Source organism: Trachurus japonicus, chromosome 6 (genome assembly GCF_045865225.1).
Source record: "Trachurus japonicus isolate A0001 chromosome 6, Traja_1.0".
In the NCBI taxonomy this organism is placed as follows: Eukaryota; Metazoa; Chordata; class Actinopteri; order Carangiformes; family Carangidae; genus Trachurus; species Trachurus japonicus.
In genome coordinates, this window is record NC_140912.1 from 28,881,591 (window position 1) to 28,909,542 (window position 27,952).

Here is a 27,952-nt window from a genome sequence, read left to right on the forward strand (position 1 = left end):
GCAGGTTAAAAACGCAGCTGAGTACAGCACCACTGTGATAACTTGTGATAATATACTGTGTGTTTAAGGAGTGGGTCAACATTTACAATGTCTGGCGGTGTGCAATGTGTGTTAGAAGTCTACAGTTATCTTTACGACTTCTTATTCCAGACAGTAGACCTGTAAAAGGGTTTTCTCAGGAGTTTTTCCTCAGTCGATGTGAGGGTCTAAGGGCAGATGATGTTGTTATGATGCTATGTAAAGCATTTTGAGACAATCTGTTTGTAAAAATGGGCTATACAAATAGAATTGCCTTCCCTGGCCTAAACCTGTATGTTTTTAACCTATGGGAAGAAAACTGGAATGTAAAAGCAATTTGTGCCAACATGAAACACATTTTCGTTCTTCAGAGTTCAGTGTCTATTGTTTGGGCTTTACACGGCCAATAAACAATCTTCTGATGAAGTTAACTCTTCTTTACTTGCCGTTCTTGTAAGAAGGGAGGAAGGGCAGATACTGGAAACATTTATACCGCTTAAATATATTGTTGCAGAAGGGGATATCGTAGCACGATGGGTCACAGATGTTTTTGCTTCCTGCTTGCACCTTGTCTTGCCAGCTCTTGAGGCCCCGCTCTTTGTCTGTACCTGAGAAGTGAAAAGACACAATCAGCTGATGATGATGATACCAGAGCTTGTGTGATAATTTAGAATAGAATAGAATAGAACTTTATTGATCCCTTTATTGATTTAAGACACAAACCCACAACTTTCATCGTACCTGGGATAGTGTTGTCCAGGATGAACCCGAAGAACCCTCCGATGAACATGTGCGTGGTGAACAGCACCACAATTATTTGGTCAAGCTCTTGTATTCCTGCAAAACGAAACAAACAAAGACAAAAAGTACAAACAGAAATTAACAACTCCAGTAGCTTGAGAAATAACAATGTGACACCTCAAAGATGGAGGTCAGGTTTTAGTTCAGCCTACTAAAACCAGAAAGATATACAAGCTCCCTCAAACCAAAACCAACAGCAACTGGGGCTTGACAGTAAATCCTGTACGACAGGATAACAGCCAATCCGCACACAGTCTGGCTCCAACCCGTCTGTTCGATGGATCGCATACCTGCATTCTGGATTTCTTGGCCAGACAAACCATATCTCTGTGTGTTGAGCCCTCTGAGCCATACACTTAAATTTTAATTCCTTCCACATGTCCAAAAATTGTCATACAGACATTTTTTTTCTCTTTATATGTAATTATATGTAAATAGTTTGGCTGTAACATTTTTGAACATTTCTGTCTGCATCTAGGTCAGAGTTCTTCTAGGGTGGTGTGTTCAAACTTTAATGCAAACTGGTTACATGTGTTGGGTGGTGAAGGTGTTTTTACCGTAACACAAACAGAACATGTCAGGTTTAGTCTCAAACACAAAAAGGGAAATGTTACGACTCACCCCAGCGTCTGGGTTGTATAATGAAATACATCGGGCTGAAATGTGACATGGCGAAAACATGATCTTGAACGCTCCTTATTCAACATGTGTGTGTGTGTGTGTGTGTTTGCGTGTGTGTATGTTTGCACAAAATGTACAATCATCAGCTCCAACAGTCAAAAGAAAAAGAGAAAAAATTGAAAAATATGAAAAATATATTGAAATAGTAATTAAATGGGTGCCCTATGTCCCTAAAAACTAGCACTAAAAATATCTAAAAAAGACTGAAGACTATAGAGTTTTACTAGAGCAGTGTAGTGAAAAAAAATTGGTAATAAAGACTAAACTGGGCAGGTAGAGTAAATCAGGTGATTACTTGATTCAAATTCAACAGCCTTGCATCTTACCGAAATAGTGTCTAAATGACCTTGCAGTCCAATTTTAATTGGTCCAATAAACCTCCAGAATACCCTGCACTATGCCAAAAATGCCTTATCATCATCGTTGGCTTGTGGCCTTCAAGATGCATCAGTGTCATCTCAGTAATCAGTCATCAAACTTCTTTGACATGACACTTTCCTTACAGGTTACTGCAGTGCAAGGTGCTAAGCAGAAGATAAGATAAAAGAGAAAAGGGTGAGTCATTTTGGAAGCTCTCATAAAATAGATTTAAACAAAGAAAGTAAACATACTGCAAGTGGGAACTGGATTTTTTCCAGATCTGTTTACATTTCATTGTATTGGTTCACGCAGTAATCACATAGATAGGTGTCTCCAGCCATGTAAAACCAAAACTGTATGCATGACTACATGCTACATGAATTTGGCATTCATTGTTACATTTGGAATTTTTTTAATGAGTCAACCTTTAACTTTGAAGCCTTATCTGTACTTCTACATCCTCTTTCACTATCTTTGTGTCTTGCATGTCATCAGATCTTCTTGCTCTGACCCAGCCTTAGCTTAGCTATTTACACGACACACACTATGAGAAAACTTTCCTCCATTAAAGGGGAATTGCCGTTTTTTTACAATCTGGACCTTATTTCTAGCATAAAATATGATAATTTACTCACCCGGATAACTTTGGTGTCATTACAAGTTGTTCTGACGAAATTACATCCAGCCGAGAGCCGCGTATATCCGTCTACAGGACAGCAGAATGCAGCCTCTAAATAACACATTACTGTATCTGCCACGAAACTCATATTTCATGTATTTCATATTTCACATTTCATTCATATTTTGTTAGGATACGCTAGTGCTATTCTCCTCTGAGTCCGGGGTTAGCTGTTATCAACATCCGGGGTCTGTAGGTTGACCTACTAACCTCTGACCTGGATGATGTCATCTCTGAGCGCTACCCGGCTCATTCTGATAATAATCATTCCACTTTGGCATTCGACGCAATTTTTAGGTAGTCAGAGATGACATCATCCAGGTCAGAGGTTATTAGGTCAACCTACAGACCCCGAATGTTGATAACAGGTAACCCTGGACTCAGAGAGGAATAGCACAAGCGTATCATAACAAAATATTGGTGAAATGAAAAAGTTTCGTGGCAGATAATGTGTTATTTAGAGGCTGCGTTGCGGTGCCCTGTAGACTCGCATTATATGGATATACGCGGCTCTTGGCTGGATCTAATTTCGTCGGAATGACTTGTAATGACAACAAAGTTATCTGGGTTAGTAAATTATCGTATTTTATGCTAGAAACATAAAGTGCAATTGTGATAACGGGAAATTAAAAATCCTGTAATTCCACAGGAGAGTCCAAGATATCTTAGATTTGCCGAGCGTTGTTTGGTGGCCGGGCAGCATGAATAATCACCAGACCACCGTGGCACCACGGTTTTTCTCTTGAGTCAGAGTTTGGCCTTTCATGTGGCATGTGTTGCCACCAGCACATGGGTGTGTACAGAGCGCCATTGAACATGTGGATGCCTGCATGTCCGATGCCTCGTTTTCATAATGCCCCTTAGGTAATAAAGTGCCTAATGAAATTGTATCGAATTGAATCAAGAATTGCAAACAGTGCTGACGTGGTTCCACTCTGAATACACTCTTGTTCGAGGATCTCACTCACTCACACACACACACATGCACACACATCATCGTCTTACTACATTCAAGGGGACACATAGTTGACATGGTGCATTGCCTATCCTGCTTACCCTAACCCCTACCCCTAGAATTTGTCAGACTACACAAGTTCCCATTTTTCTGACCCCATGAAGATGGAAAAACAAAGCCACACACATGCAGACACACACACACACACACACACACACACACACACACACACACACACACACACACACACACACACACATTCACATACAAATACACACATGCATTTCTTGCCCAAAAAGGCAGCAGTCAAAAGTTCAAGGCACCCGCTGAGTTGCATTTAAGTCAAAGCCTGTACATCTAAAGACGTCTGGATGAGCAGCAGTTTGTTTACACAGAGCACTGACAGGCTTCTTCTTGTGCGTAGCTATCAGATGAGTGTTGAGGCTGGTGAGAGACTCGTGGGCAAGAGTGCTTTATCTGAGCTGGGCAGATTACAGCCACTGACATGGGGGCTAGCCAAGAGGATTGGGAGCTAAGCAGCCTAGACCTGAGAAAACCAGACAAGCCCTCATGCCCAGTGTTGAACTCTTGGATTAGCACTTTCCTGGGAGACACTCGCATCACATGACTCATGGGATCAAGGTCTTATGTCTGCAAGGAAGAGCTGTTTAATCTTGAGGATTGCTCTTTTGATAGCACTTCATAGGATGTAGCCATGAGCGTGTTTCGGCGGCAGATCAATGTGTATCAAAAGCAGGGCGCCATCAGCTGATTGGCTGTGATTGGTCTCTGGCTGTTTCTCAGATCTCGGATTGATTAGATTTGACTTTGTAAAAATCTCCACAAGGTCTCATTTCATCTGTTTCATGGCTGGATTCACGGCAACATTTGGTTCGCGTATGCTTGTACGTGCGATGAGCACATGTGTGTTATTATAATTTCGTAATGGAAGTGGATCATCTCCAAAGTGTTGAAAAGCTATTTTCACTTCACTTTTCCTGCCCAGTCTGGTTTTTTTCACAGTTCATTACTGGCTTCCTCCTTCTCAACTGGACAAAACCAGAAGTGACAGTAATGTGACATAATCCACCGGCTTTTTAACCGCAACCACTTCCATTTGCATTCAAGGGAACTCACAGTCAGACCGGATTAAACCCGGATTAAACCTGAGTGGTAATGTGTGAATTTTGCCCTCGGTCAGATGAGCTGCCACAACTGATTCACAATCAATTATTGCAACAGCAGATCGGTTTTACAGCTGCTCGGCAAGTAGCAGGGAAGTCGTCAGTCAAAGACAAAACGCTTTCCTCGCTTTTCGGCACTTTTGAAATTTGCAAAATGAGTAGGTGTTGTATATGTGATATGTTCCTGTGGTGCTACTGTGTTTTGAAAAGACCCCACATCCCTTTTCCTGATCGCTGACAGACTGCTGGTTCTGTAACAGTATCCCCCCAGGCAGCTATTGTCTTGTATATTCAGGTGAAGACTTACACTCTCACAGGGACCCACAACACCCACACGATTAAGACCGTGAATAAATATGACACTCAGGCGAATACCTCCTGTGATAATTCATCATTTGTGACGAGTGAAAAGAATCAAGATGAAGAGAGGGTGATGTACAAAAAGCCGACCCGAGTTCCCCCTATTGGCCGGACCGCTCCCCTACACCCATCTGAACTCACGTGACCAAACACCTGACCAACTGAGCTACAAACCAAGCCACAGCCACACACACACACACACACACACACACACACACACACACACACACACACACACACACACACACACACACACATAGAAAAAAAAACATAATTACTATCAGCTGCAGGTAAGACAATTAAAAAGGTTCTTGTCACTTAAAATCTGGGCTAAAGACTAAAGGTAACTGAGGGTTTTGCCATCTGGGCCTCTGGGATTTGGGAACACCTTGACCTCAGCAGCTTACAGTAGGCTGGACGAACCACTGCCATGTTTTCAAGGGTAATCTGTGAGAGGGAGCAGTGGGAACATACACACATACACACACACACAGCCTCCCATTTACCACCTGAGAGCCACGCCGGCACTCCAATAAGGATTAGCAACCTGGATATGTTTTTTAGGGTCCGGGCAGCTAAGCTGCCAGGACACTATTGTATTCCTAGGAATTCTACTTTCTTCATCTTCTTCCGAGGAAATCCTACTTCCCATTGGTGAAAACTCACCGAACTTTACAGAAATGTCCGACCCCATGCCAGATTTACTCAACTCTAAGGACATGTGACCCCCACTCCTGGGGGTGGGGGTGGGGGGGGCACTAAGCGTTTAAATTTAAAAACATTAAAAATTCCTACCAAACCAACGGTACATGCAACAGTGTTGCAACTTTCAGCAAAATGTCGCCCCAATATTGCTGAAACTTTTGTCCACTTAAACTCATTACAAATTATGAAGTCCATCACTCTGTTGCTTTCAATCTCCTCCCACAATTGTTGCTCAATTGTCACCAAACTTGCTAGAGAGCATCTTCATACTGTCCTCCACAAAATTTGTTTCTCAGATTTTGGATTTATCAAAAATTAAGCCTACAGTGCATGAAAATGTTTGACTGTAAATACATACCACCCAATTATTGCTAAATACATTTTCAATCTTCCTGAAAAAAATTACAATATTTTGGAGTCATGGTTGATGAAGTTTGGCAAATATCAGAATTTTATCTCAAAAACTGAATTTTCTAGAACATTTTGAATTCTGCTCTCATGGGAACAACTGCAGTCAGAAGGTGCGTTTCCATTACCCCTTGAAATGCGCAAAACCTAAATATCGAAATTAAAAACTGGTAATGGAAACACCTACATTTCAAAAAAACTCTCAAATATCGCTTAAACGTTTTTACGCTCTCATGAGGTGGTTTTTGAGACGTATCGATACAAACGTGTATCGCAAAAGTGTAATGGAAACACTTTTTTCGCTTTTCTACACGTCACCGGCGTCACCGGAGTCACCGGAGTTGTGTGTGTCCACGCTGTGTTGGTTTATGTAACTTGAGGGGACAAATGAACCACATATTTATTGTCATGCATTGCTGACCTGGGCATTGTTTCTCAATAAATTAGAAAAACCTTTCCTATCATTCCCCTTTTCCCTGCATGGTTGAAGGAGACTGGCTCGCATCCACGCTCCCACTCCCTCCTGCGCGGAACCAGTACGGCTGTGTAGACACAACCACCTATATTGTTGTCAGCGCGACAGTGCCTCATCATCGCTGGTGTTTAAAAGGCTCCGTTCTTTCTGCAGTCAGGTTAAAGCGCACATCCGCTGTGTTGGTAAACAAATAATCCCTCTATATCAACGGAGGCAACCGTGCTTGATCAGCTTGGGTTGGAGGTGGTGTGAGTGCGGGCCAGCGGGGGACAGGGGAGGGGGCATTCGGGCTTCAGCACGGTACAACTGGCCCGTGTGAGTGCGTCCTTATTTGTGGCCGCTGCCAGCGCCACACGGGCTTTGCCTTTCAGTAATCAAGCGCTGTTTTTGTCTTTGTTAAAAACAATAACAGCAACAGCTGTCGGCAGCTGAGATCGCTGTGCCGTCACCATAGAAACGCAAGACACATTACGGCTCATTCGCAAAATACCTTTCAATGGAAACACCCGCAAATAGCAAAGTTTCAGAAATATCGCTTTTATTTTGCGAAAATCTGTAATGGAAATGCAGCTACTGTAAGAGTGGCATTTTTAAACATCATATTTTCTCTTGTGAAGCAAAACACTTATCATTAAAAACAAAGCACCAACATTAAGCTGTCCAGATTCAATTTATGTATTATCAGATTTTTGTTTAGATAACAGAATTTGTGACATTTTAACCATTTTTGAAATCTGCCTTGACACTTGCTGCCCGGTCGGTGACTTCCTGGGTCTATTTGAGAAGCCACACACCAGGTGTCACCTCCAGACAATTAGCTCAGTGAGTTAGGAGCTGCTTCTTGGCGTTGGAGGACGTGGGTTCAAGACCCAACAAGAGCAATGATGTTAACACATCAAAATACTAGATCTTCATGAAACAAATGTACAAGATTTTAGAGTCATGGTAGATGATGTTTGACGAATACATGTCAGAATTTTTTTTACAGCATTTTGAATTGTGCTCTTGTGAACATTGCAGTCAATGCAAGAATGGCATATTTAAACATAAGTTATTCACTTATGGAGCAAATCAATCATTTTTAAAAACAGATTACCAACATCTCCATGTTGTGCCCACATCTCACATCTCCAATATGTGTATTTTCAGATTGTTGTCTTGATAGTTGAATTTTTTTTTTACAGTGGTTTCAAATCTTCCTGCATGACAGTGAATGGCTTTCTCAATTTGTGAAGCCACCGTTGAGTTGCCATGTGCCAATTAGCTCAGAGTGACAGAAGTTAAGGGTTCGACCCTCAACTAGTGCAAAATGAACATTATATTGTCAACTGTCTTGTCTTCCTATTCTCCTGTTTGTTGCTCAGAATTACCTAAATTTGCCACAAATTGCCCGGACCCGACTCATCGCTGTGCAGCAGCTATAATTTGTATTTTTTTTTTCTCATTGTTTATTTGATTCATCAACGACAGCCAAACTTAAATGTCCTGTTTACTCCTTTTTTTAATAGTTAGGATTGTAGAAATAAAAGCTGGGGCGTGAGAATGTGTCCTCGTCCTTGTGTGTGTGCATAGACAATAAAATATATTATCACATTACGATTACAAATATCATTAAGGCATCAGCACTGATGTGATCAGAGCTGTTCCAGTCTGGGTCTCTGGGGCAGCTGCCAGATAAAATCACCACACAGTGTTGAAGGATGAAGTCACACACACACACACACAAACACACACACACACACACACACACCTGATGGGTTCAGATGACAAGGTAGTAAAGGATGAACTGATCTGATAAACAGGAGATACACATGCTGCTGAATTTCTTTGAGGGTTTAGTGTCTATAAACAGCTCTGTTTTTTTTATCATTGTTTTTACTGGTGTGTGTGTTGCTAAAGCAGGACGTTCAGCTTCAGGTCATAGCCACAGCCCATCTGAGGTTTCCTCTCCTCCTGCTCCACCATGTTTTTCGTTTTTTTTTATATACCACCACGGTTCACAGTCCCTCTCACTCCACCCACCATCTCCTCACAGTTTAACATTTTATCCTCCATAAATTAACAGGACAAGCTGTCCTCAAGCTTTCAATGTGTGTGAGTGTGTGCCAGAAGAAAAGGTCATTATGCAACTGGGTTGTTTGATAAATAATGTAAAGGGTTGCTCAAAGGGACTAATTATGCAAGCACATGTGTGAGTGTGAGTGTGAGTGTGAGTGTGAGTGTGAGTGTGAGTGTGAGTGTGTGTGTGTGTGTGTGTGTGTGTGTGTGTGTGTGTGTGTGTGTGTGTGTGTAAGAATCACCTGTGTCAATGACGCCAGGGTTGGAGTGAAACCAGGAGGGCAAGACGAGCCCACTGAAGGTGGAGAAGCCGAGGATGAGGAGGTTACGGGAAGAGTTCAGGTCCACATACTGGAGAGAGAGAGAGAGAGAGAGAGAGAGAGACAGAGAGAGACAGAGAGAGACAGAGAGAGATAGAGAGAGAGATTATGTGATACAAATTTATTTAAATTGGTTTATTGACTCTCAGGTGCAAGCCATTATTTTGTTGTTCTCCCTCTCAGATGTCTGCCATCTCTGTTTTGGAGCTGGACTAAAATGTGATTAGAAATAATGTGGGACTCCTAAAAAGACTTGAATTCTATTTTGGTGGAGGTCTCACATTTATCCGGTTACGACAGGTTAAAACAGGTCAGAATGGGGTCAACCAGGTCAATGTGTGACCCCCCCTCCTGCACTGTTACACAAAATGACCCAGTTATTGATCAATACAAAGCCGACAGGCTCCACCTCCATTAGCTTTACCTCTAACTGTATTATGAGGAGTTCTTTCATTGGTCTTTTCTGGTAGACTGAAATGTGATCCTGAGGTTTCAGAGCTGAATCTGCAGCAGCACTCATTCTGTAAACCTACGATATTACATTGTAAGTGTTGACACCTGCGTCCAGAACAATGGACAAAAAACCCACTGTGTCACTGTTGATCCTTTTACCAACACATGCACACATGAAAGAGAGAGTTCAGAGGAAATAGTACACTCTCTGGGAGGGACTTTGACTTTTTACACTCAGTGCTGCTCCCCCCTGCTGCTTGGAGTCCTCAGACCACCACATATTCACTTATTTTCAGATTTCACTGCTCATTAAACGTCTAAAAAAAAAGGAGCAGTTTGAACATTTCCACCACGGTAATATGATTACTGATTCTGAAGCCAAGAAAATGATATGAAAGTTAATTTACTGTGTGAGATTTCTGCTTGAAACAACTTCCTCTGTGTGTCAGCGGGATGTGAAGAGTGATGCTTTGACACTTATATGGGAGGAGATGAAATTTGGCGACCTTCTGTGTTTGCTACAAAGGACAAAATGCTGGTGATGTTTTTTTTTTTGTTTTTTTTTTGTATTCTTCCCACCACAGTATAAAACACTTTTCTAATGCTAGTAGATCTGTGGGTGGTTTTAATATGCGCCGTCGCTAACGACCTGCCCTGGTACTGTACATCCTGCTTGAGTCACATAGAAATGTCTCCTGCCAGGGAACAGGGTTACAGCCTATACTGGCCCACTTGGTTCCCCGTTGTTTCAACTCCTAAAGGCATTCACAGATGTGTCATGGGCTCTAAAATGCCAATAACTGCCACGTGCACGCAGCAAGAGCAATGGCATGGTATTAAATCTGACATGCAGCTGTAAACATGTGAAGTCCTCGACAGCTGATCGGACAGGCTTATAAATACGTTTTTTTTATTAACTAATCCATATAGGAATCAGGAGAACCCCTTGGAGCCAGCTAGATTTAGTATTACATTCAAGGACCTTTCAGCAGGATGGATGTTTTGTGTTTCAAGGGTCTTGATTTTACAAGGAGGGTGGGGGGGCCCGTTGCGATGCTCCATAGAGCAGGTGTTTGGATAAAACCTCCACCAAATCCAATATTATATAGATAGTATGAAAACATGATACAAAGAAAATATTATGTTACGACATTGAAATGTGTTTACTTGAAGGTTGGATATCCCCACTGCTGCGATCATTCCGAACATAACAAGGAACATGCCTCCAATGACCGGGTCTGGGATGGTGATAAAAACCGCTCCGAACTTCCCAAAGATTCCCAGGACGATCATGAGGATGCCGGTCGTCTGGAGGACCAGCCGGCTGCCGACCTGGAGGAGACACACACACACAAGGTTGGTTTATCATCAACAACATTATACAATGTTCATCTTTATTTATTTATTTTTTCTAGCAGCATGTTGTTGGTGTTGGTGGTGCACAGTAAACTCTGCACATCTGTGTTCACAAGAGCAATTTGATTTTATTGTCTCACCCAAAAGAACAAAGTAACAAGCTCTGGTGTCTTGTAAAAACGACAGTGAAATCTTCCACGAAGCCCCCTGACTGTTTTTTTTCTATGAAAGTCAAACCATTGAAACATTTATTATACGCAACTGTCGTTTATGTCAGCAGTCATGATGTCGGCAACGAGACGGCGAGGCTCACAAACAACTGCTGCAGCCAATCAACAAATCATCTGCCTTCATTAATTGCATCACAACACGACCATAATCAAAAGGTCACGCCAAAATTATATCTGACCTTGCTCACCCTGCCCACCTCAGTGATATCTCAGGTCTCTGTCCGCAAACATCCTCGGATTTAAACATGATTTAGTTCATGACATACTCGTGGTTGTGCTTGTGTGTATATATTTTTTTCATCTAAATGTAATTGACCCTAATTAAACCAGGACGCTCTGATGAGATATGAATGGATTTTTCTGAGGAATGAAGGCCATAATCAAGAATCATTCACTAAAGGACAGGGAGTGGGTAAACAACAAAATCCCAAATGACAAATAAACACACACATTTTTTGAAGAAAGAATATGTGGAAAAAAAAGTAATAATAATAAATTTCATTTTGTTGATTCCAGGACTCAGTCTGTATGTTGGGTGTTACTATGAACTCGGCCTCACATGCTTCAGACGATCCCAGTCATGTGATCATTAAACTGAACTGTTAGCTCCTAATACGACATTCAAATTCAATTAAATTACATTGTGTGTAAACAGAGTACAGTAAATCAGCAGATGGATTCATACCCACAGATGCATCATATGTAAATTTTACGCCATCGACATAAATTCACTCTCATTACAAGAAAGGTGCCCCCTGACCAGACGGACAGTGATTCCTCATAAATCAACATTATTTGTGACTTCCTGCAGTCTGCCCTCCTTCACTTCAACAGTTAATGATAATTTAGTGCTGTTCAGAAAAAACATTATTTTCGATTATTTCACAAAGCGCAGACAGAATATGGGTGGAGCAGCGTGACTCTAACATTCCCCTCACTGGGCCTTTGAAAGGTTGAGCTCACAAAAAAAACTTGAGTGGTTATTGTAATGTACCGGCACTAAGGACAGCAGTGTGTGTGTGTGTGTGTGAGTTACTCCAAAGGGGGAAGTACCATGGGGCAGTTTATCATTACAGCACTCTGTTACATGTCAAAGTGCAACTCTGACAAAGTCACGGAGGACCAAGCATCAAGTGTCTCTGTCAAGACTCTTGAAACAATCATAGAAAAGAAAACAGCAGTGTTTATTCAAGGTTTACTTGTTTGATTATTTAGTTTCAGAATGAAATTAAATTCTAATGTCATACATTTTTGTTTGTGGGGAAATCTATGACCACCAGATGATGCCTGAACAGCCAATTTTTAAAAATGAAATGATATCAAACATTATACAAGCGAAGACTCCAATAACTGTAATTACTGAGGAAGCAGTTAGGCTACTTACAGCTGTCACTTTCTGAATAAAGAAAGGTTAAATTGTTCATTGCAAATCTTTCAAACAACCTCTATATCCTTTGATTTTACAGCTAGCTATAGCCTGCTGAAGCTGTGTGTGCTGAATATGGTGTAGTCAAACGAGGTTGACAACAAAAATCTTTAATTTGCAGGCTCCCTAAATTGAAATGTGGATTTTACAAGCTGTTCCCTCAGTTGTCATACGATGATGTCATTAGTTTTCAAATTTGCATAATACAATTTAAAGGGACAGGCACTGAAACCCACCACTCTGAACAGGGCTATTTTGAGAGGATGAAAAGAGAACTGTGGTGTCTTTTAGACACCAGGGAACTATTTCAATTTGTGAAAAACGGGCATAATATGTTTCCTTTGAGGCTCAAATGATTATGTTTTACGAGTCACAGTTTTGGAAAGCTGTGACATTACTATTAGAAACATTTAGACACTAACATCTTCAGTCACTCAGTGTGACTAAGGCTTTTGCCAAGGACAGGATGTCATCAGGTGGCGTCCAACTTACCTTGGATGTATTGATCCAGAATTACAATGTCCTCCAGTTTACAAGCGGTTGACTGAAGGCCAAACGCTGCTTACATTTTCATGGCTGCTAACACTGTTCCTACCATCTGTCTTCACTGCTTCTCTCACCTGTGAGCAGCTGCCCTCCCCCTCCCTTCTCTGCACAGACTGCAGCAGGAAACAAACCCCCGCAGTCATCCTCAGCTGGAAATAGACAGGTCCATCCTTGTCCCTGCATTGTTGGACCAGGTCTTGGAACTAGGCCGTCTTGTTCCTCAGTTCCTTGTTCCACCTTGTTCCTCCTTCTTCACATTTGTCTTTTCATGGGACGATCTGGTCAATCAGAGTAATCATCATCACCTCCTCAGGCCTTATGGCTATATGTCAGGCCTCAGGGATATCTGGTACATCTTTCTTCCCAGGTTCAGATCATTCTTTTTGGAGGAGGATTTGAGGACTTCTCAACAATGAACCGAAGAATGAAGAATGCAATCATCCAAGCATTTTTGTTCCAGATATTTTCCTAGCCAACTGTTCGCTGCTGTCAGGATAATGATGGTGGCCAAAAAGATCAATCAACAAAGCTTTAAGAGTCAGGAAACACAAGAAGACGATTAATATGACTTGTACCTTGGTGATGCCAAGTGCAGCGATGTTCTGGCTGTAGGAGGTGGTGCCGTTTCCAGTTCCCCACAGTGCCGCCATGATGCAGCCGAGGCCTTCCACAGCGATACCTCGGTTAATGGCGTGAGTTGGTGGAGGAGGGGCACCAGACAGCCGAGCACAAGCGTAGTAGTCGCCGATCGATTCCATGGTAGACGCCAAGACGCCTGCCATCATACCCAGCACCGAGGACACGCTCACTGTAGGCATACCCCATTGACCTGTGGGCACAGAGTACAGAGTTTAAGTTTCCACACAGGACGTCACACTTTTAGACTGACAAAGATCCTTCAACAGTTTGAGACTGATCCACCTAAGTGATTTAATGATCCATATTTTGACTGAGAACTACAACAGTGACCAGGAGGTGTGAAGGACAGAGATGTACTTTGCTCCTAAAGCGTTGAGGGATTTATGGACGAGGAGTGTACAGAACATCTGCCAGACCAAAGGTTTACATGACGCAATGCCGACCTGCAGTCTCTCATACAAACATCTGGACCGATCCAAATATCATGCTAAGATTTTATATTCTAACATATTGCAAGATTTCTAATACAGTGAATCTTCCTAACAGTCCCAACAGAAACCTAACTTTCTGGATTGTAAATTTCCTCATACAATAAAAAAAAAAAACAACAAAAAAAAAACCGACTCAACAGGTGTTAGATCCCGCTGTTTCTAACACATGGCCTCCACAAGGTTGTGCTCTTTTAACTGGGGCTATTGTTCTTACAGCACAGCAACTATGCACAGGTTAAAATATTTAATTATTTACAACATGTGTGCACCACTCGCATATGATCCTCAGGACAAACAATGGAATCAGCATAATGATTTATCTTTAACAAAATGCTCAGAGGTTGTTGGGGGTGGCATGACTGCACATTAAAACCCAGGTGATGCCTCCAGCTTCAATAAACCAGCTACAATAAAACCCAAGGGTGCTAAGCCAGGGATGGATCAGGCTCTAGAAGATAAACAAGTGTTTTTGGACATGTGTTGAAGATTTTAGACCCTCCATGGTACAAATGTAGGAAATTATTCTGGATTAAATTCTAACAACAGCCAATGTTTGTTTTTGAGCAGAGCCTTGTAACGATGAGTGGCAAGGCAAGGCAATTTTATTTGTATAGCCCGTTTTTACAAACAGTTTGTCCCAAAGGGCTTTACATGGCATCGTAGCAACATCCTCTGCCCTTAGACCCTCACATCGACTGAGGAAAAAACTCCATAGAAAACCCTTTTTAACAGGGAAAAATTGGAGAAACCTCAGGGTGAGCAACAGAGGAGGGATCCCTCACCCAGGACGGACAGACGTGCAATAGATTATGTTACTGACAAGAAAACAGTTTATAACACAGAATGTGGGAAACATGGAAATGTTAACAACAGCTGAAGAAGGAAGCTTCTGGTAGGCAAGGGAGGAAGGGAGAGCAGGCCAGCTTAATGGGAGGACTGGATGGCAGACTGGTTCATAGGAGGGGAGGGCAGGGGGTTTAACAGCAGGGGAAAGGGGGTGGGGGGGTGCAGGCGGCGGTTGGTGCAGAGAGATAGAGATGGAAACGCAGAGAGAGTGCGAGACACCAAGGCCAAACTACAAAGTGCAACAGATAATGATAATGGCCGCGTTTCCCAGATTTGTTAAGAAGCTCTTAGCGCTAAGATCTTCTTAGGAGCGCTCTTAAGAACGCTGTGAAAGAAGAACGTGTTTCCCAGAGTCGCTCTTAGCTTAAGAAGATCTTTCACTAAGAAGGAAATGTAAGATCGAGCTGACCCACTCTTACGAGTCTTCTTAGCGACCAATGCTCACTTTTTCAAGGCAAATCAATATCACACTAAGCAAGATTTAAACAGTTCACATCGTATGTTTAAAACATATTAGATTATGTGCCGCAATAAAAAATAAATAGATAAAAAATAAAATAAGAACAATAAATAACCTAAATATGAGGAATAACATGTGCTCTGCACATCAGGCACACAAATAAAATTAATCATCATGACTATCATTTATCATAATTTTTACGCACACATGCACATCCCATATCTGCATTAACATCAAAAACACAACCATTCTTAAATCAACCCCTAGTGTCGCTGTTGCATCGTGTTTTTACGCAGTGGGGAGCTTCTTGGTGTGGTGGGGGCAGTGTGGCAGCCGTGACACCGACTACGTGACACCGATCCTCCTCTGCCATGTTATACTGGCACCAAAAAGACTGTCACGCATTAACACTCCACTGCCTAAATACAGTATATATATGTATACATCTGGATAGCATTGATCACTCAGTGATGATGAGAAAAGAAAAACGTGTTGACCACCAAAATAACTTTCTATTGGGTGCATTCGAACCCAGACCACAGCAATGCTTCAACTTGCAGTGGGGATACTCTATCAAGTGAGCTATTTGCTACCTTTGTGTTACTGAATTATTGTGTTTTCATGATATCCAGAGTGCGCACGTTTTTATTTTTTAGTTTCACACACATCAATCACATGGTCACGCAGCCGTCTCGGCCGCATCACGCGGCTGTGCCGTGTCCTACGGCCAGTCCGTCACTGCCAGTGACCAACGCGGCAACAACAGCGGAGAAGTTTCTAATCAGGCCCACGGACACCGGGACCTGTGTTAACCCCATGTTTGGCAAGTGGAAATCCTGTTCTCGGTTTATTTATCGCCCTTCGGTGCAGCTGCGCTTGTCAGTCACTGTGTGTGACTTATGCGTGTATTAGGTGGCGGGTGATATAATAATCGATTTGCCTGGCATCGATTGATTCAGTTTCAGTACTGTGGTGGTGGACAGCAAAGGAAGGTCTTAAAGGACAATTCCAGGCGAATTCAACTCAGGGGTGTATTTTCCTATCTTTTTAGGTCTAAAAGAAGGAATCTGATGATTTTCAGTTTAATCGCTCCTGTTTTGCGGTAGTTGCGTCTGTCCCCGCATCACCACGGCAGCAATGAATGGGAGTGGATGTAAGTTCCGCTGCTTAGGCTGTTTACAGCCCTCAAAGCCGCAATTTTTTTCCACAGACAGCGTCAGATGGCGACTCAAACATGCACGAGAAGTTTATTTACTTCAAGCAAGCCGACATGTTTGTAAAACTAGAGCTAATTCAAAGTCTCCCGGAGTCTCGCGCTAGACCCATTTGCCGTGTGCGGTGTGTTCAGGAGCAGTGGGACAGACGCAACTACCGCAAAACAGGAGCAATTAAACTGAAAATCTTCAGATTCCTTCTTTTAGACCTAAAATGATAGGAAAATACACCCCCGAGTTGAATTCGCCTGGAATTGTCCTTTAAGCCTAGACTCAGCAAAGTGTAAGCACTTAAATTTCCACTCAATTGCGAAGGTCTTTCTGAACATATGTTGCTTAGTTACATTTACAAAACCTCGGGCCCCCGTCAATGGAGTCTCCATTCATGTTGCCGCTCTACTGGTTCTGTCAACACATTTTGCTTTGGGTTAATATAGACCCAAATGCATTTATAGTATCACATGCACCATTGTGGATCTTAATCCAACACTATGTACATTTAAATGCTTGCATTGACAACCTGTAATTGCCAATGGAAGGTAAGAGTTATTATCCCTGCTGAAAGGTCCTATATCCATCCTGAGGCGCTTTACTATGAATGCTGTGTGCATCATTGGGGACTTACATTCTTGGTATTATCTTGCTTACATATCTGGGTTCTGCTTTAAACTAACAGTTAAAGATAATAATCACAGGACTAGTTCAGACTTGAAGGCAGATGCCCACAGGTAAAGATGTCAAATGTTCAAGACTACATTCAGGATGACAGTTCCCTTTAAGGCATATGTGACTGGCAGGACCAACTGCTTAAATCCAGTCACTATTAAGGGCAGGTAAAAACGTATATTCACACAAAATGCATCAAGCCTCACATCAAATCCATGGGTCCATCCATACTCATATTCCAACATAAAACCTCCCTGAAAATAAACACCAGATCTAGATTGAGAGTAATAATTTGATTTATTTGTAAATCTGATACCTGTGATGGAGATGCATTGGTTTTGCCTTATTCCCAAATGGCTGTTCATTAGCTGTAGACTTCCTGAATAATCCTATTTAAGAGCCACATTATAAATGTCTGCCTGCTCACTGAAAATTTCAGCCCCCAGCAATAAAAATAATTGTCACATGTGGAAGGGGTTTGGGTTCACATTAGGATAACAAACTGAAACCAGCACTGTTTTATGTTTTATTCTGTTGTTGTTGTTGTAAATATCCTTAATTGATAACCATTTATGCACATTAAGTAATACAAAGTCCTGCCAAAAACACTGTGTACAAACATCGCCGTATAAAAAAGCTCTGTTTATTCTTTTCAAATGTGGATTACAGGGTCAGAGTGAATGTACTCTCTTCAAACATCAGGTGCCATGTGCAAATAATCAAAAAGCCATAAAAGTGTCTTTGCCATTCACAGCAATGAATAAGAAAAGTGACATCAAACCAACCACGCAAATGAGTTTCATGAACTCCACAAATCTATAGATAAGTTTTGACAGACATATGCATTCAATATTTGGCAGAACAAAGAGAATGCACTAGGATATATCACTGTTATTAGATACAATTAAAAAAAAGCCAAAACATTTGAATGATTATCACCGATGATCATCACAGCAGTGCCATGTAAATGCCTGTTTAGCTTTAAGCCACATGACTTCTCTCTGGGGGTTCTGGTGTGATCATGAGCATGTCAGTGAATACATGTGTCATCATCTCATTTCAGAGAATTTCAGGCGACATACTCAAAGCAATTTTCCATTTGCTGCATGGCAGATTTAGTGATATTTTGGTGGGGCAGTTGTACAACCCCCAAGGGAACTTCAACATATCCTCTGTTTGCATTTGATTTGGACGATTGTCAAAGCTAAAACTAAATAGTGGGTGTCAGTCAAGTTGGATCGATTATAAGAATCATGGTTTTCACCGGTGTCAAATTACTTTTGATAGAGTTATTGGACATTTATTGCAGCAAAAAAAAAAAAAAAAAAGACGGAACGATCTTTAGTAAAACGGTGTTGGGCAATTCATACTGATCAGCAGATACCTGCTGTTATTGTAAAATGCACTCACCTGGGTAAGGCACGTGGAACCATGGAGAGTTGGTCACGGCGTCCACGCTGATGTCCGTCCTGGCCGAGTAGCCGTACTCGTCTGACTTGGAAGGTAGGACGTCAAAGATGGTCAGTAGGAAGCAGACCAGCCAGCCTCCACACATCCCGAACAAAGCCTAGGATTTGTTACAGATACACAGTAGAGTGCATAAAAGTGGAAGTTGAGCCAACACAAAACATACCCTACTCTTATTTCTTCTGCCAAGGAGGTTATGTTTTCACCTGTGTCTGTTTAATTATCAGCAGGACAACGAGCAAAAGCACTGAACTGACTTGTTGGGGGGGATCGGGGTACGAGCCAAGGAAGGACTCATTGTATTTTGGGGAAGATCTGAATCATTTACTGAGAATCCATTTTTTTCTTCTCTGAAGTCTAGTGTGTGTGTGTGTGTGTCTTTTTCTGAGAAACTTTAAACCCGGTGAGGCAACGATTACTGCATTTTTCTAAGAATATTAAGTGAGTTAAATGTTGCACACCAGGCTTCATATCACCCACAGCGTTTTCTGTTGCACAGCTTTTTCTGCAAAGGAACTCTTACATTAAAGGGATCATTGAACATTTTGTCAAATTGGCCCATTGCCATAATCGCTATTGTCATAGCAGTAGGTACGTTACCTTTATTTGTCGGTGCAAGCTATTTTTAGAACAGCGGAGCAGAGCGGCGAGCTGCTCAGAGCTACGCTACGGAGGCTAATGGGATTTCTTGGTTTCCCTCATCAAACTCATCAAATACACAATCCAACAACTCCAAAATGCTCTGGTGGACAAGTTGTGACCTGCACATTCACCACGCTATGAGATAATAATGGAACTTTATGAAGACGGAGTTGTTTTCAAGGTAAATTCATGCAAAACTGCTGGTGCACGTTGCCTTCAGGGACAGTTTTTCAGCAAGCAGTCTCTGTATTTACCTCTAAAACGACTCAGTCTCATAACGTTTCATTATTATCTCATAGCGTGGTGATTGTGCAGGTCACAACTTGTCCATCAGAGCGTTTTGGAGTTGTTGGATTGTGTATTGTATTGTATGGTATTTTATTAGCACATAAAATATATAAAACAGCATATTAAAAAGTGGAACAACAACAAAAACATACAAAGTATACAGTAGATAAAGCAAATGTGCAGGAGAAACCAAAAAAAACCCTTAGGGCTTGTCAAGTGGTCCTCCTAAAGATAAACATTCAACATAAATTTAATTTACAGTAATAACAGTAACAGTAAAACAACATAAAACAATTAGAAAAGAGAGAGAGAGAGAAAATCAATATTGTGAGGTGATGTAAAAAAAAAAAAGAAAAGTGGATTATGCATTGCTCAATTGGGCCAATAGAAAGTGAATTTTTTGTTTCTTAAATTAATTTATGCTTGTGCAGTTTCTAAGGTGGATTAGTAATGAATTGTATTTGTGTATTTGATGAGTTTGATGAGGGAAAACAAGATATCCCATGCACCTCCATAGCGTAGCTCTGAGCAGCTCTGCTCCACCGTTCTAAAAATAGCTTGCACCGAAAAAGTTAAATTAACAAACCTACAGCTATTACTATATAGCGATTATATTATTATATTATATTATATATTATTTTGCCAAAATGTTGAACTATCCCTTTAAATAAATTCATATGAAGCTGATAATGTCTCCACAGGCTTGTTTGGAGCTGGAGTAGGAGCACGGTCTGATCTCATGACACGTTTCAGTTCTTCTGTACTGTTTAATTTTCACCTGCTTACACCTTCATACCGTACGCAACAAGCCTGAGGATCGCACCTACAGCTACATAGGAGCACAGAGCTGTGCACAAGAATGCTTTCATCATACGCATGCCTCTGTGAGTGGAGTCAAACAGCAGCTCGAGGGCAGCCAAGCAAACCGTGTTCTTTATGTCTTTGATTTTTGTTTGGATGTCATCTTGACACCCTAACCCTACTGGAGTGGGATGATTAATCATAAAACTCAAAAAGAGTCACATTCAACAACAGATCATGCTTTAAGTGCCAAAGTATATGCCATGTGTTGTGTATCCACTAATACTATTGACGATGATTGAATGAATAAGACAAAGTGGTTGTGTGTCCTATTGGGTGTTGGCTACACCTCACACAGCAGGTGGGCTCTTTCTCTTTGCTTTCTTGGCTTCATACCTTCATGCTTCAAAAAAAAGGTCTCGCATTTTTATACGTTGTACTTTATGACTTCCAAGAGACTGAACCCTGAAGCCAGAGTGACTCAGAGGTCTTCAGTTCCCTGAAGACCCCTCCTGCCTTCAGTTTGATGTTCTTGTCATTCTTTTTAACCTTTATTTATTGAGTCAGCGTTTCATTAAAAGGCTGTCTTTCTTCACCATCAGTCATAGTTATAGCTGCACAAATGCACAAACACAAGCTTCAAAAAGACCCATCGTATTTATTCTGGCTGTTATTGAAGAGACAGGAGAACGGTGTTTATTCATGGAAGGAGGTCAGTCCTGTACCTTTGCGATGTATATTTTGCACCCGTATTGCAAAAATATACAGGTCTCTTGTCTCAGTGTACTAATATAAAAGCCCACGCATGTAAAGCAGCATGCGTCCGTGTGATTGACAGCGACCGGTGGAGCCGCTTGTCAGCTCTCATACTGACAAGGTATGTAACTACGGTTACAAACCAAAACGAAACCCTTAGTTAAACAAAAGGTCCTCAAAACAACAACGTTCCTCCACTCTGATCACCACGGGTGCGCTCCACCTGACAGGAGGAAACCGTAATCACAACACAGTGGTAGCTGAAGGGTTTACAAATGGGGCCCTGTATCGTCTTTAAAATCTTTGGTCCTCAACTATATGCACACACACACATTTCTCTCCTGCTGTTACTCACTGTGGGTCAAACAATCCAATTTCTACACCACAAAATCACTTTGTGGATCATTTGATAATTTTTTGCAATTCTGGTTCATTTTCATAGCACCGGTATAGAAAGAGAGGAGGGTTGGGTAAAAGAGGAGGAATGCCATGCAGCATAAAGGCTTGAGCCCCCGTAGAGTGAGCCACCACGGTGCCCCGGCATTTGCTTTTCTTACAGTTCAAATGCTGTAAATTCTCAAATAGAAGCGTCGGCTTTGATTTGCTTCAACTGCTGAACTGACCCATATTTAATTTTGAACGAATCTTATGCTCAACAAAGATAGAAATTGATCTATTCTTACTGTTTAAAGATTAAAAGTAGAAGGAAAGAGAGGAGTTCTCAATGCCAGCCTTGCCGACCCACCCGACCGGACACACCGGGTCGGGCCACAGGCTTCCGTTTTCTTTTTCTTTTTCTTTTTCTGCTTTGTTCAGATTCAGAATTCGAAGTTTTTTATTCATGCACTAAGAAAAATATGATATACAAAGAATACAGTTAACCGCAGATGTACATGAAAGAGAGCCCAAAAGACGCAAAAAATGCTTGGGCCGAGAATTAATCGGGTCGGGGCTTCAACACACGCGGGTTGGACAGGGTCTGGTCTTTGGCCGTTTTTTGAGAATTTATGGTACTCCTTCTTCTTCTGCAGTGGAAAATAAGATGAAACCAACATTATCTGTGCTGGTGCTTCAGGAGCAGGTCTAAGAGCTGCCTGGATTGTAAAAATGCAATGAAAATGCATTTCCTCTGGATACAAACCAATTATGTAGCACTTCGTAATCACCTTTTTTTTAATGTTATGATTCGGGCCTTGTAAATGTCAGATAGATTTTACATCATAATTGTGCAGTGGAGTGGCAATAAAGCGTGGCTTGATACTGGGTAATGCACATTGTTCTTTATAGTGTTGAACCAAAAGAGGTTTTAAACAGGTTTTATGGACAAGAAGAAAAATGTATGCATTGTTGTTGTTGTTTTTCATGAAAGAAAACAAGCAGCAGAACGAATCAGGCCCGGAAGGTGTTGGCAACTCACAGAGAAGAGTTTGAAGAGCGGATACTGGAAAACCGTCCACTTCTTGTCCTTGTACGCGATCATGGGGACGTCGACTTTGCTGAGGTACTGGGAGAACAGGAGGATCAGACCGACTGTGCTGTGAAAAAAACACAAGACAGGACCCACAGTGAGTCACCCACAGTGGTTTCCTCTGAAAAGCCACGGCACTCACAGCTATTAGCATAACTGTGCTTAAACATGCAATGCCTCCACACATCACGGGGGTCTGACAAAGTGAAACCATGTAATTTTACACAGGAGCCTATAAGATGCTTGTCATCATGAAAGGATTATGGGTTATAAAGCGTGGTGAATGTGGCCATTATTACATACAAAATACGCAGATGTCTGCCTTTGAATGACATTTCGTGCTGCACATGAAATGCTGCATGCTGTGCATGAAAACACTGCACACTGTGCATGAAATACTATTCCAGACTATTCAAGGTTTAAGATGCAGGTCCCGTGGTGCATGTCATTTCAGTGGGAAAGTCTGCAGCCTGCTGAACACAGGTCCAAGTTAGTGGACATATTTTTTTTTAAAAAGAAGGTTTATTTTATTTTAGAGGGAAGAATGATCTCTCAGTTTGTGCATAACCAAAAGTCACTCAAATCCGATTTAAACATTTACATCGAAGCTGAAACACCAATCCAGATTAAACCAATGAGTGCAAAAAGGAGAAAATTCAGTTATATACACCTAGTTTGGATGTTTGGAATGACAAATATGCTCTGGGTTGAAAGACAAAGACACACACAAACTGCCGGTAAGAAATGTTAATTGATTATATATGATGGGAAGCGATGCAGGAGATGTTGATGTGATATCACAGAGAGCAGCACATGATTCGATCCGTGAGCTTCATCATCATCCCTTCGCGACTTCTCATCTCGAGGTTGTCCGAGCTCCCCTGCTGTGTGGCGGGAGAGTCTGGGGAGGGGGGGGATTGACTGATTACCATCCATAAAACGGCACCAGGATATGGATGTGCTGAACCTTTTAAAACCCACAAGGATCACTCTGTGTAATGGGTTTAGTCTGCATTATCCTGGAGATGGCAGCGGATAATGAAGACAGGTTTCAAGGGTCTGGACAGGGCAAGGGAGGGAGGGGGGGTGGGCAAAGGTACATGAGACGGGGGCTAAAGTGGAGCAGTGAGGTCCATTAGCTGTCGTCATGGAAATTAGGTGGATTTAGATAGTGGACATGAGTGAGACAAAATGAGAGGAAAACAGCAAATAAACAGTGAATGAATGCAGCATAGAAACATGACAATTAGATTTTATTGGAGAGAACAAACTGACTCATTCGTCTGGGAATGTTTTTCATTTCCCATGTGTTCTACTATCTTATCTTACATTACTATATTTGCCATTTCAAAACCTAGCTGCTTTGTCGCTAATTAATTAAGTCTCGTAATTCCATCAGATGTACAGTACTGAACACAGACATGGGATACATTTTTCCCACACTATTTATATCATTGAGCATGAGATGCACCAACACTGACATCAACAATTCTCACAATGTGGTTAAAAACAACACATTGAATGTGTGTTTTTCTCAGAGAGGCCTAAAAACGGACGTCCAGGCTTTTATCACCTCTCAGCCGGATTACTCTAATTCCCTGTATATGGCTCTGGCCCATGTTCAACCTCTTATCAGCTACAAATGGTTCAAAATGCTTCAGCCAGACTTTTAAGGGGTTAGAAAAAGAAAAAAGAAAGAAAAAAGACCACACGTATCCTGAAAAATAACCTGGTTTGGCTCCACGATATGTGACTGATTGTCAACTCAAGTCCTAAAACCAAAGGTGACCAGGTTCACCCTCCTGTCCCTCATTCAGTCCAGTCGACTGCTGACTGATGTTTAAATCACCATGTGCAGACTTTCACTTTAAATGTGTACCAATGTAACAGAGGTCTGCAGGTACAGCCACAGTCACGAGGTACCAGTGAGGAGAAGTGAAGACGTGTGGCGGTTAGCGGTACTGGACTTAAACTCACTCGCCCATAAAAGACGTGCTAAACCATTTGCCAAGTGGTCATTGACCTCTTGGCGAAACGGTTTGATTTCGAATGGGGCGAGCTGGTAAGATAAAACCAGAATAACCTATAAATAAGTGTGTAAATAAGTATAAGTACATTATTAAGATGTTGACGGTTAATGAACTATGCTTTTGCAAAAACATTATAAAGAACCCGAAATTTCTTGAGTGAGATACGTGCAATTTCAACAATATTATGCCTCTTGTATGTCATTTTCGCACTTTATCCTGCGGGCCTGTTTTGGCAAGGAAGCCATATGTTTGACACCCCTGCCCTTAAGTATTAGCTCCATACAACTTCACTGTATTAGATGCTGCTTTTTGCCGTACGATAGGCTACGTCACTGTGCTGTCAGACATCACTTCACTTACAGAGCAGCTATGCCCCAGTGGCCTCCGCACTTCTTCCCGGCCTCGATGAACAGCGACAGGCCGATGAGGTTGATGGTGGGAGCGATGGCCAGAGGGCCGATGAATCTGAGCACCAGGCCCACCAGCCCGGAGAAGCCCAGGACGATCTGAAGCAGAGAGGACACCAGGATGGCTCCTTGGATCTGTGGACAAGCAAGACAGGAGGGATATAGTATCAATCAATAATCAATAAATCAATCAATATTCACATATCTAATAAAATAAGAAGCAAGTATAAAACATTACATTTTACATGTGAAATGGGACACCCTATGAAGCTATAGAGCTTTTGAGTGGGGCCCAAGCGCACAGCATCACATGCAACAAACAACAAAAGGAGAAAGAAAGGGAGAAAAAAAATATAATATATAAACATGAAAATAACACTAACAATAATAATGACAATTCCCCAACCCGAAAAACCAACCTAAGCCCAACTCCAAACAAGGATTACATTACATGATTACAGCATGGATTCATATTTGAGCATATTCCAACCGCAGTTGCCTCCTAAATCTCTTTTTAAAAACATGTACAGTACCTTCAGCACATACTGTAGGTTTTCGCTGCCTGGCGGTTTTACAGAATAGAGACTCATATCACAGTTGCGGCTGTACAGTAAGTGGCAGAAATCCACATTTTCAGCCACGGCCTCGGACCTTCTGACCTCCCCACCCAGTGTGACTTTACAGTATATGGCTGTCTGAGATGTGTACGTGTTGAGTGATAACACAGAAAAAAATAGAACAAACAAAAGCAAAAGTAACTCCAACTTGAGTGCGACCTGAACAGGTAGTTTCATAAATCCACCGCTAAAGATGTTTTTATAACTCTCAGCCTGCTGCTGCTTTCTCCTGCTACCGTGCTGTTTAAACTGCAGGACATGTGAAAGTAGTAAAACACATCCCGTTGCAGAAAAATCTGTATAGCACGTCACAAATCTTCCACACTGAAAGCTATGCAAAGGTGTGGTTGCTGTATGATCAGTCCCTTCTGAAACACGCAGTACATCTGTGAAAAGATCATCGTGGGTAAGACCATTTATTTAAACTTCAAATAGGTCTGTGCTTACCTTGTCAATGTGTATCTCTGCCTGTGTGTGTGTGTGTGTGTGTGTGTGTTTCTGATTATGTGTGTTAGTGAAAATGTGATCTGACGATAGATTTAGCAGGAACTACCAAGGAGGAGATAGTGATATTGGTACTGAGTGATACCAAGCGCTTTGGCAGACACTTTTGAGACGTGTCTGCAGGGCGGTGTTGTGAAAACTCACAAGTGTGTTGATGATATCACAGCAGTTGCGTGCAGTCAGGACAAACAAGGCAATCAGTGTTTGACCAGTTGAAGTTTAAAGATAAAATAAAAAAGAAACACAAATCTGATCTGATTGGATATCTGATTTTAAACTGCTGTCTGTCTCGTAAGGGAGCTGATATTGCCGCGCTCGTAAGTTGCTGCCCTCTGTTGGCCACAGGGCGCTACTGTCTTGGAAAGCTAGCTTAACTTACTTAATTTACGTGGCCGTGTCTTGTTGACAAAGACTGGGGCAAGTCGAGCAGAGGACAGTAGCTTCTAGTTGGAGGTTTGCACATACTCATTATGAGATGAGTTAAAGGGACAACGAGGAGTTTTGGAAAGCGAAGTGTTTTCACACTACATTTATGAGCCTCCGCGCGCACTGTAGAATTCTTTGACCGGCGCAAGACAGACTCATGTTTTCATTCATCAAGAATTAAAGTCAGAGGTTCAAAGAGGTTCAGTTACCGCCGTAGTTCCGACCATAAACGGCGATTCGACTGCGTTATTCTCATGAGCGTCCGCGAAACCTAAAGTAAGGAAATGCTGGTCGGCTCAACCAGCATTTCCACTGCCACTAATAATAACAAAATAACGATAGAGACAAAACGATATATTTATCGAAAATGGGGCCATTAACGAGTGTGTGTAGTGTAGATTCATCCACATTAACGTGAGACTTTTTTAATAATCAAATAGAAACTCCTCGTTGTCCCTTTAAGATATGTGCAAGATAGACACGCACAGACTTGCTTGGAAACCGCATTTATAAGGGGTCAACTGATTATCAGCCGATATTCAGCATTTTTTACAATGAATGGCACTGGCCAATTTTTTTCACCGATAACCAATAAAATAAATTTATTTTAAAACGCGCTCCTTTGGCTCTGATGCTCTGAAGTCACCACTCTTGGCTGTGTAACCATGTCCCACCCAGTGAACCAAGGTTTGTGTTGGAGTTTTGTTATTCTACAAAAATGTAAGGTCTTTTTTACCACAGATTTTTACAGTGTACATAAAAGCAAACAAGCAGTTTACTGTATTCATTCTCCCAGGTGTGTTATTCTACCTTTTTACACCAGCATTTGCATTTTACTACAAATGAATATCAGTTCGAAATATCGGTCATCAGTTTCCTTGATCTCAACCTGTATTTTTGATAAGAGTGCACAGAGTGAAGACTGTACATTTTGTGCAGTCTCTATGGATGCAGTTTTTTACATAAGGTCCTGTGAAGCGTGAATACTCTTCATACCTCACGCATGCGTGACATCCAGACTTCATCCGAGTCCTCCATCTGCAGCGGGCTGGTTCCGTTGTGCAGCTGCATGGATAGGACCGTGGGTGCTTTCGGAGCCGGACACTGCCACTTGGGCAGAGCGAGAATGGCCAGAGTCGGCGTGATAAAGCTGAACGTCCCACCCTGGAGGATCGGTAACCTACAAGTCAATAAGCCAGAGGGGTTTAAAGGTCA

At 41.8% G+C, this 27,952-nt stretch overlaps 1 protein-coding gene across 1 annotated transcript in view; it reads right to left on the minus strand.

The window, feature by feature from the left end:
- Positions 1 to 280: 280 nt before the first annotated feature.
- Positions 281 to 27,952, minus strand: part of LOC146986361 (solute carrier family 23 member 2) — a 58,096-nt gene continuing 30,424 nt past the window's right edge. Inside the window, exons 4-12 of the mRNA XM_085780141.1 lie at positions 27,734 to 27,917; positions 25,144 to 25,325; positions 22,703 to 22,820; positions 18,742 to 18,898; positions 13,591 to 13,844; positions 10,625 to 10,789; positions 8,927 to 9,035; positions 760 to 855; positions 281 to 626 (exon numbers count right to left, since the gene is read on the minus strand). Coding sequence (XP_085636267.1) covers positions 457 to 626; positions 760 to 855; positions 8,927 to 9,035; positions 10,625 to 10,789; positions 13,591 to 13,844; positions 18,742 to 18,898; positions 22,703 to 22,820; positions 25,144 to 25,325; positions 27,734 to 27,917 — 1,435 coding nt within the window. The 3' untranslated portion in view covers positions 281 to 456. The remainder of the gene's footprint in view (positions 627 to 759; positions 856 to 8,926; positions 9,036 to 10,624; positions 10,790 to 13,590; positions 13,845 to 18,741; positions 18,899 to 22,702; positions 22,821 to 25,143; positions 25,326 to 27,733; positions 27,918 to 27,952) is intronic.